At 33.7% G+C, this 11,451-nt stretch overlaps 1 protein-coding gene across 1 annotated transcript; it reads right to left on the bottom strand.

The window, feature by feature from the left end:
* Nucleotides 1-7,962: 7,962 nt before the first annotated feature.
* LOC123528920 (L-xylulose reductase-like) lies at nucleotides 7,963-8,439 on the bottom strand. The gene has a single exon (XM_045308996.2). It carries the CDS (start codon nucleotides 8,437-8,439, stop codon nucleotides 7,963-7,965), a length of 477 nt encoding a protein of 158 aa, XP_045164931.2.
* Between the last annotated feature and the right edge of the window lie 3,012 nt (nucleotides 8,440-11,451).

Below are 11,451 nucleotides of genomic sequence, written 5' to 3'. Positions count from 1 at the left end.
CAAATGTTGAGGGAACATGGACCTATAATGGAAACCAATATATTGAAACTAAGGCAGAAGAAACCATAAGAATAAACTGTAAAGCTGACCTCATGAAATATCAATAGAAGCTAGAGGGTCAGTAAATCAGCCAGATAATACAAAATTGCTCTCTGCTGATGATAATAATAACAATGATGTTGCTGTTGATGATGAGGATGTTAACCAAGAGGTTATAAACTATATTTGAATAAGTATATATGTATAGATATATATAGATAACAGATAAATATAAATGATATGATGACATGGTTGTGTTTGATGCTGATGATGATGATGATGATGATGATATGGTAGTGTTTGATGATTATGATGATGATGACAATGATGATGATGGTGATGATGGATATAAGTATAAATAAATATATACATAAAATAAATAATATAAGTGTCTATATACTAAAATGGTAGTGGTTGATGGTGATGATGATGATGATATGGTAGTGTTTGATGATGATGATGATGATGATGATGATGATGATTATCAAAATAACAAAGGCTATAAATTAATAAGTGTACATTTTATGTATAAAAATGAATTTTTGAAAACTGCTGTTTGTAAAGATGATGATGATGATGATAACCTACAGGCACAAATTTTGTAGTGAATAATTATACATGCATAATTCTGAATATCTTGATGGTGATGATGATGATGATGATGATGCTATGGTAGTGTTTGATTATGATGAAGATAATGATAATGATGATGATGGTGTGATGGATATAAGTATAAATAAGTATATATAAATAATAAATAGATATAAATATATACATATATATATCTATATAATAAAAATTATAGTGGTTGATGGTGATGATGCATGGCCGTAGAGAGAGACTAAATTTTACCGAGGCAATTGAGTATGCGCATTTGTTTGTGCATGGTTGTTAGGTAAATTTGAATGGTAATGGCAAAGCGCCTACAGGGGTTGGATAAGGAGGCTGTGTCCCACCCTCTCCCATAGGAGGATTTGTGGGGGGCTCCCCTAAGAAAAAAAATAGAATATATGATATGAAAAACACACTTTGGTGCGCTGTTTTTATATAAAAGAGAAAAATTACCCTTTCACTCCACGATCTACCCCGGGTACTAATACCGATTTATGGTTCGTTTGTAATGTGTCCCTCTGGCAATGGAGGTCTCGGATGCAACACAGGACTTACTTTTTGGGAGGTGTATGTTTATATTCTTCTTGATGGAGCTCCTGGTTTATCTCATTCGAGTATAATTAAAAGTAAAAATGTTCAAACAATTTTTCCTACAATCAAAGTTCCGTCTAATGTTGCTCTCATGCTGAAAAGGACATTTGTCTTTTTTATAAAAAAAATCTTTTTTCATACAATGACAAGGGTGTTGCTAAAAAGACTGAATATCAGTATAACTCACCGCAGAGATAAGAGAAGAATGCGTTTTAATAAATTGTTTGCGACGTAAAATTAATATAAAACTTCATTAGGTTGAAAAGAACGTTTAAATACTAGATGTTTTCAAAATGAAGTTGAAAACTCATTTTTTTGGAAATTACTTTGCACTCTTTTAGAGACTGTGACTGTAATTTTTAAGAAATTGAAGTAACGTGAGCTGGATGATTTTATTGTGTAAATACATTCGAATATGAACTATATTATAACAAATACAAAATACAATTGTTTGTAATAACGTCTGGACATAACCCACTTATTCTTACTTAATAACAAGCAGCTGTCTTACTGTATCTTAATATTCTAATATTTTATTAATCTTATCTGATGTCTGATCTTTTTTTAATGCTTACTAAATAGTTTATTCACAATGGTATTTATGCTAATTTATGTTATATGTCATTAAATATTTTAATTTTTGTCGTATTTTTATGTATTTGTAAAACGCCATTGAATATGTTTTGCGTGAAAATAGGCGTTTAATCAAATAAAACAGTTTCAGTTTCAGTTTCAGTACATATATCAATTAATGATTACAGCATAAATGAAGTTTCATCAATTGATCATGATACCATGTGTCCACGCGGCATTACCTGTCGTCTGCATATGACGCTTCAACATCAACTTCGCGCTTAATATTCTTCTAAGTAAGTGAAAATAAATAGCACCGTTGTCCATCAATGATATTTTGATAAAATGAAATACATATAAACTATAATGATAAAATAGCCAACAAACGTAGGTATGTAAACTTTTTCTGGTTATCAACCCCAACCTCCCTATTCCTAGGTTCCGTAAGTTATTGCTCCGGTTATAAGTGCACAAGTACAAAATGACGACGGAAGTGGTGCGAATTTCAATTCGGGATCCGAATGTTACACGAATGGAAAATGCAATCCTTGTGAATGTTTGGAAATAGCTATTTAGTACGGAATTTCATAAACGACAGTGTCCTGCTTACTGCTTACTGCGCACTGTCTACTGCATACTGTGCATTTTTATAGCAAGAACATCAAAACATTCCGAATATTGTGCAGACGTCACAACAAACGACAGCTTCCTGCCTACTGCGTCCTGCCTAGTGCTTACTGCCTACTGCTTACTGCTTACTGCCCACTGCTTACTGCTTACTGCTTACTGCTTACTTCTTACTGCTTACTGCTTACCCTATGTATGTTGCACAGCGTGGTACATCTGCCTTCTTAGCACCGCCTCCTTTCCTGGGCATAACATATCTGAAACTCTATATTCACACCAGTGCATGCATTGTGCTACATTACTTTTTAATCTTTATGCATTTGATTTATATGTAGGTTTCCACAGCAAAAAAATTTAATATGACTACAGTATTAACACCTAATGTGCAAGGACAGGATTAAGCAATGTAGACTCAAATCAGCTCAGTGGCATGCAATTGTGCTACAATTAACTTTCATTAAATCTTTCTAATGGAGGCAACCTTTGATATAGTTATTATTTAGGTTGTCCAAAACAGCAAAACATAATTTTATATGTTCAGTGAGAAATTACCGAAATTTGTGGCTGCCCCAATCATTTTTATTGTCCCACGTATCAGACAACCCACTTAGTATGAGGAATGTAAAGCATCATACAACATAAATGGACTCTACCAGCTGTGCAGGTTGCTCGTCTAGGTCATGGGTCTGTTCCTACATGTATTTGCAAATGTCACAGACTGAGTGCCCCTTTTCAAGTGGCGCGCCCCATACTGAACCGTGTGCCAGTATAATTAAGAAGTTAGTTTGTTTGTCTCCAAGAGCTGTGGGAAGGACAGCACGCTCAACTTTTCAAAGAACTACAGTTGAATGGGAAACAAAAGTAGAATTTTAAGTAAACAGCTTCATAATTTAATCATCCTTCACAGAGTTACAAATGTTTGTCCTCTTGACACAGTGCGCAGTGCGCAGTAGGTAGAAAGCAGTAGGCAGTAGGTAGAAAGCAGTAAGCAGTAGGTAGAAAGTAGTAGGCAGTAAGTAGTAGGCAGTAGGTAGAAAGCAGTAAGCAGTTAGCAGTAGGCAGTAGCTAGAAAGCAGTAGGCAGTAAGCAGGACGCTGTAAGCAGTAGGCAGTTAGCAGGACGCTGTCGTTTATGGAATATCATAATTTAGTGGGTTTTATTAGGCCTATTTTATTACATATATAGGGGAGTCAGGGCGTAGCGTAACCAATTCTGAAGCTACTCAGCGGGAGGATGTGATAAAAGGGAATCCTCTTCCGTTCGTGTGGGCCAATTGAATCTTCCCACGAGTAAAGATTCTGGGAATAGAAAGATAACTTGTGGCTTCTTGTAAAAGCGACTGGCCAGTATGACCTGCGTAGCTCTATAATGCAGGTGACAGGTACGTAACTCATTATACTAACATACGCACAGGCATATCGTCATTTTTCGACAATAAAAATATAAATAAAAAAAAAATTCAATAAATAAAATTTGAAGGCTGAGGGGATGAGGTGTAAGATGAAATGAAGATTCAAAGATACTTTTTGTTAAACTGTGATAGAGGTATACAACTACTTACATCCTGCCTTAGCGGTCACCTACAGGTATTAATTAAGCAGCCACTTGCCTTAAGTAGCCAATCAAGAAACTTCCCAAACTGATCTTTCTGTTGTTCCGAATGAAAAGTTCTAAGATATCGTTTTGATATAATTATGGGCAACACCTTTCATCCTTGGCTGATACTACATTACTGGATTTTATTTTAAACTGAATAGGGAAGATCAAAGTACAATGTATGACATAATTTGTTTGAGACAGACATTATAGATATATTTAAAGCTGTAAGACTTAAAGTGTACTACACGAATATACATTTTTTTTCTAGTATGATAGATATATAAATTTTTATTTGTATAAAATACTCGTACAATTTTGAAGCAATGGTAAGTGTAAACGTGTAACAAGAAATTATCATTAGGTTCAACACATCTGACCGAATGAGATTTGCTATTGTTTGTTTAAATTCTAAATTTGTAATTCAAGTCTATAATTTCTATCGAAGAATTTGACGGGAAACTTATTCCGTGCAATCTTTTGAATTTCCTTACATTTACAGTATTAGGTTTCTGTTTGTTTATATTATTCCAACGCAGTTACCAAGAGCTTTTTTCTCATTTAGTTTTACAAATGCGATGACATTGCAACTTATGTGTCCACATTACCAAGTAATGAGATCCAAGCAACTAAAAAGGCAAAAAGACTTACCTTGCGGCATTCATTTCGCTATTTGCATTAAAAGCAATTTCATTGGACCATTTTTTTCCATAGTATTGTAGATACTTTTTGCATTTTGCGTGTTAACATTATGGTGCAAATGTATCTGATAACATTGATACAGGAAACATTTTTTACTGCTAAACTTGATTCAGTATTGTAGCTGATAAATCTTTTGAAGATTACTAAAATTTCTTTACTGACGTGTCTGAATCATGAAAGGGTCTCGAAATTATTTATTTGTTGGGTTTAACGTCGCATCGACACAAAGGATATCAAATTATGCTAACGTGTCATCCACTTTTTATAATGGTAAAACTTTTGTTGATATAAACCAGTATGGTATCATCTACATTTGAGCACGTTGAACATTTACAGTGAAATAAATGTGCGCGTCTACAATAGGAATTATCATATGAATGACAATGGTGGAATATTTAGCTAAGCTGTAGGACTAGGAGTACCAAAATCAGCACTAGGCAAATTTAAATTAAAGTACATTTATTTTGACTGTAGCCCAAGGTTTCAGATATGCCTATGCAACAGAAATGTTTTACTAACCACTGAACTAGCTAATAAATTACATTAAAAAGTGGGACATCTTAATTGAACGCCTGAAACGTCGAGATCTGATATTTCTTCAAACATGTCCTCTTAAGTAGGAGTCCGAAATAGATGCAATCTAAATAAATTGCGCAATGATTTGTACCAGTTTTTACTGAGGTAAGGAGGTGGAGGTGTGTCGTGTTTAAGATCAAACAAATTAGCCAAGCTACGGTCCTGTATTTTCTTCTGAAATTTACAAACCTACAAAAATACAGTTTACTAATATATGCACTAACATTGGCACTAGCCTCATACCCTCACCTGATCTGTTTCATTGCTTCTTTCGATCTTTTACCCTTTTTATTTTAAGGCTTTGATTGCAAATGTTACTAAGCAATCAGTACAGTAACTGAGTGTGCCACGCTACGCGCTAGGGAGTGACCTCTGCATTACCGGCTGGTATTTTCGGATGCTGCTGGGAAATATTGAAAACACTAATCTGAATGACCGAAGTACGATACTGACATATCTCACATACACCACACAGTTGTGACGTCGTAGTTATATGCTATAGTTTGTTCCATATTTTTTATAACAAATCTATTCGAAAAATACTTTCTAAATCGAGATCACATTCTTCAAGAACGGCTGTAAATTCATACAGCTAAGGCAAAACCAAACCAGGAGACCAAAAATAATGGCCAGGCAAAAAATCAAACGAGGCAGCTGAGGCAGAAAAATCGACCGAGGCAGATGAGGAAGAAAAATTGACCGAGGCAAGTGCCTCTGTTTCCTCAATAGTCGCTACGGCCATGCGATGATGATGATGACGATTGTATGGTAGTGTGATGATGACGATGGTGATGATGATGTTTACAAAAATAATAAAGGCTATAGTTGAACAAGTGGTTGATGCTGATTATGATGATGATTATATGGTAGTGTTTGATGATGATGATGATGTTTACAAAAATGATAAAGGCTATAGTTGAACAAGTGGTTGATGATGATGATGATTATATGGTAGTGTTTGATGATGATGATGATGATGATGATGATGATGTTTACAAAAATTATAAAGGCTATAGTTGGACAAGTGTACATTTAATGCATAAGAATGAATTTTTGAAAACTGCTGTTTGTAAAGATGATGATGAGTATGATGATAATGATGATAATGAAAACCTATGTACAGGCACATGTTTTGTAGTGAATAATTATACATGCATAATAATGAATATGAATACAAAAAAAAATGTTGCTTGATGATGATGATGATAATGAGATGATGATGATGATGATGATGATGATAATAAATACAGAGAATAAATGTATAAGCATAAATAATCATAAATAATTATATATTTTAGAAAATTGTTGTTTGTATTGATGATGATGATGATGATGATATTGGTAAAAACCTACAGGCACATAGTTTGTAATGAATAAGTATACATGCCTACATGTAAATAAAATACAAAATTACTACTGATAATGATAATTATGATGACATTAATAATGATGTGTAATACATTTTTCAATGCACCTTAAGCTACACTATTTATACAAAATGAAAATTATACATATAAAGTACTCTCATTTATGCTGCATATCATCTGTAAATACTTCTGTAAGAGTAGCCAGATGCTTCATTATTTGTATCTTTATATTGACTTGAAATTTTAAAAGAAGAGAAATTTATTGTCATCTATGGATATATCATCTACAGAAAAGTTAATGTTGTTGTTGTAGTGCATTTTTAATTACATCATGACTAAATGAAATTTATATTTAAACTTAAATTTTATCCATACATAGAAATACTCCAAGATAAATCATATCATTGTAGGAAATCATTTTGAAAATTAATAGACACTAATTAGGAGACCAGAATAATGATAATTAAGTTCACTTCAAGTGATAATTTATTATGACAATATGAAACTAGGCTTATCTATGTTGCATATCATCTATAAATACTTTTAAAGAATATCCATGTCCATCTGTACTTATGTTTGAATAACTATATTAACTTGAAATTTAAAAACCAAATAATTATTCCAAATAATTGTTTTATAGTTAACTATGAGTATATCACCTGTAAGAAAGTTTATGTTGTTGTTGTTGTGTACTTTTAGCTTCATCATGACAACAAGAAACTTACATATACTTAAATTTTATCTATGAGAAATATCACCTATGTATAGATCTAAACAAATCACAGGATTTTACTTCTAAATATACGAATTTATACCATATCACTTTTAAACTTACAGACATGAATAAAGATCATCTCTGAACAAAATAATTAGAAACTGATATTTGTTTTGGAATAGAACCTTGACACTTTTGTACCACACCATTATGTTTGTGTATATTTTAATCATGTGGATACTTGATACACATACAATTGCACATTCACTCGTCACAATTTTACATACTATCTTTTATACAATTGACATTATCAATGCAAAACGATCCTACTACCACCTGTGGAGAGCTTTAGTTTTATATTAAGATAATATCTCTCACCAAAATAGCTATTTATAATGTGGAGCCTCAAATATTAAGTAAATCTTCGTCAATGCTACAGTAGGATTTAATATCCAAGACAAATATGTCCTACTACTAAAAATGAAAAATGTCTTTAATCGTCCAACTGTTAATGCCATGGAAAGGTGTAGCATAATGTTTTTCAACCATATTTATTTCTCTTCTTCACCATTTTAACCAAATTGACGACATCAAACCGCCATCAATGACGTTTGTAGTCCCGGATACCATTGAAGAGTAATCACTTAGCAGATACAAAATAGGATTGACAATTTCCCTCACTTCCGCTGCCCTCTGTAGCGGCGTTCTTTCTATAAAGGTCTTGTCTCTAGTATCTCCGCTAGCTAGGAAGTTTTTTATGTTTTCCGTTAGGACAAGTGTTGGGTTGATACTGTTTACTCTGATATTGCGGGACCCTAATTCCAGCGCGAACTGTTTCGTAACCATGTCAACACCACACTTAGTGACCGTATATGGTAAATATTCCGGAATTGCTTGAAGCGATACCAGACTTGAGACATTCACAATGGATCCCGGTCTCTTAGCGGCTATCATTTTGCTTCCGATAATTTGTATTGCGTTGATTGTTCCAAACAAATTTGCACCAACAATTTTGTCCAAATAATCCTTAGGCACTTCCATCGACGGAATTTATCCTTCGCCAGCATATGCGGCGTTGTTAACAAGTCCGTCCAGAACTTCAATGTTGCTGAGTTTTCTCCTCATTTCGTTCCAATTACCGACATCAGCTTGTATTGTATGTATATTTGAACATTCTGCCGAAAGTGTGTCCAGCGTTTCTTTAGTCTTACTAAGGGCATACACTTTACATCCGTGTTCACTGAGGGTTTTAGCGAGCTCTCGGCCTATCCCTCGGCCAGCCCCTGTGACAAGATATTTCTTTCCTGCTAACTTAAAAGCCATGTTGTTTACAGTTGATTCCACCTTACGCAGCGGTAAGAGTTCACACAAAGTAGAACTCACATGTTACATAATTTCATGTGTATATTAGCACACGCATCAGAAAAATCCAATAACTGCTGAAGTATGGAAAGGAATCCTCGCACAAAAACACAGTTTCTTATTTTGATTAAACTTATTTGAACTTTTAAACTGTGAGAGCTCGTGACTTAATTGTTTTTTGTTTTTTTCTACTTTAAACTTTACCCACGTGAAGGTGTCACGAATATATTGATTATATATTTATTCTTTATTATAGTCTCAATTACATACAATACAATAATACACAAAACAGAAATATGTACATGTCAAACATACGTATGTAACCATTCTGATTTAGAAATATTAGAGACTTTTATATTTCTCTCATTTCACATATAGGTAAAACCATCGTTCATAATAATGTTATATATTACAAATTTATATTACAGATTAAACCTAAGGAGCAGTTGCTAATCTATCAGTAAAACAAAGTTAAAATAATTTGGATAAAACACTGAATTTCAAAATAAGCACTATTGCGCATTTAAGAAACTGTTTAGAAAATCAGATATCACTCCGATTAGATCGTAGATGAACTGATTAGCAACAACTTCTTAGAAGCATATAAAATTAATACATAGCTAAAAGAGAGGAAAAGGCATTATTTACAAATATATAAAAGACGTCGTCTTAAAATACTGTAGCAGGTTTTGGCACAATTTCTAATCATCAATGGGGTTGTGAATAGAAATACTAATTGATCTATTTTAGACATAGAAAGAAAGTCATAATTTACACTTACAGCTTTATCAAGCATGGCATGACTCTCATCTTCAATATTGTCACAAAAGGGACATTTCCGGTCACGTACTTCCAGACCTTCATAACGTCTGGTTTAGATACGTAAAGGTGCGACACCACATCGAAATTTACTAAATGCAGCACGATGATACGGCGACATAATAAGTTGGCAATAAGATTCCGTACTAAAATCGTCTTTAAAAAGGCGATAAGTACGCAACTTATTCCTGCCTCGACCAGAAGGACCAGTGACACTATTCAGAGACTGAAACCAATCTACTTTAAATTTGTCATATAATACATTGACAATTTTATTTAACAAAGTTTGTTTCGGTATTGCAGACTCGATATCAATATATTGCTGTAAACCGTTTGTATTAAACATGTTTGTGACAATAAAATACCAATTTTTACACGATTTACATGCTAAAGACTTAGCCCATAGTGCAACACGTTTATTTAATCTATTATCATGCATGGTTGATAGTCGTGCCCAATACAAAGAAATAGACTTCCATTGCCGGATTTCTGGAGGCAACCATCCCATTTCACCCGAGACTGCAACATTTGGAGTATATCTACCGAACTCCCAAAAAGAATCTCATCGCTCGATATTGAACCGCGTTAATGCACGAGTAGGAACAGTAACCCCATATGGCAGCTCCATAACTAATAGTAGGCCAGACAGAACTATCGTACATTCTTGTAAAAACATCAAACGGAAGCCCACCAATTGATTTACATTTCGCAATCAGCAGACCAAGTGCACGGCTTGCACTCTGAGCTATAACCTTCGCCGTAATATTATAATCTAGATGTTCATGAAGAACCAAACCAAGATTCACATATATATCAACAACCATTAATGTATCATTACCAATGCAAATTGCATCGATGTTTTACAAACAGATACAGGGCGAAAGCGCACAATCTTACATTTGTTACAATTTATGCACATATCATTGATACTACACCAAACATTAAGTGCACTTAACAGAAGTTGTAGATCTTGTTCATTTTGTGCTAACAATACGATATCATCAGCATACAATAAAACACAAACTTTTTCATTTCCAAATTCTACACCTATATCAAGTGATTTCAAATATAATGCCAGATCATTTATGAACATGTTAAATAATAAAGGTGATAAGATACACCCCTGTCGTAAACCTGACTTAACAGGGAACCACTCTGTATGTAACATATTAACTCTAACTGATGATGAAACAGATGTATACAAAGATTGTACAGCCGTTAATATTTTTCCCTTAACATCAACATTAAACATTTTCTTCCAAAGCATATCACGATTAATATAATCATAGGCTTTCTTAAAATCTATAAAACTACAAAATGTAGATTGTTTTTTCTTCTTCCTGGTATCAATGATGCTTGTTAGTGTAGAAATATGATCGATGGTACTTCTCTTTCTTCGAAACCCGTTTTGTTCATCAACTATTATATTATTATCTTCAGTCCATTTTCTTAAGCTCTCGTTTAAAATGGGACAATACAATTTATAAGCAGAACAAGATAAAGATATACCTCTATATGATAAAGGGTTTATGAACATACATTTAAAAGATTTTCTCTGTATGTTCCCATATTGTAATGCATCGAGCGTTCGAGAAAAATATAAGTCTTGCACTCGAGATAAGTTAAGGGCATTAGATGATACGCCGGTCCCTCGAGATGTTAATATACATCTCAAGAAAATTTGTTGAGCGCTCGAGACAAAATGCCGAGCGCATCTTAACGAGAAATATTGCAATAGCGAAGAAAAACTTACAGCTCTAGTTCCGAAACGTACTGTGCTCAAATGAAGTATAGTTTGTTTTAGAGGGCTTAAGCGTGCGAAAACTGTGACGAATGGTGCTATATAGTCTGCATGGAAGACCTAGCTTGTAT

Source organism: Mercenaria mercenaria, chromosome 13, assembly GCF_021730395.1.
Source record: "Mercenaria mercenaria strain notata chromosome 13, MADL_Memer_1, whole genome shotgun sequence".
Taxonomy (NCBI): Eukaryota; Metazoa; Mollusca; class Bivalvia; order Venerida; family Veneridae; genus Mercenaria; species Mercenaria mercenaria.
Note: the sequence above shows the minus strand (reverse complement) of the source record. Positions and strands in the feature narration are given on the sequence as shown.

What these genes read in the sequence shown, in the direction of transcription:
- LOC123528920 (XM_045308996.2), bottom strand. Translation starts at nt 8,439, where the DNA reads ATGGAAGTGCCTAAGGATTATTTGGACAAAATTGTTGGTGCAAATTTG.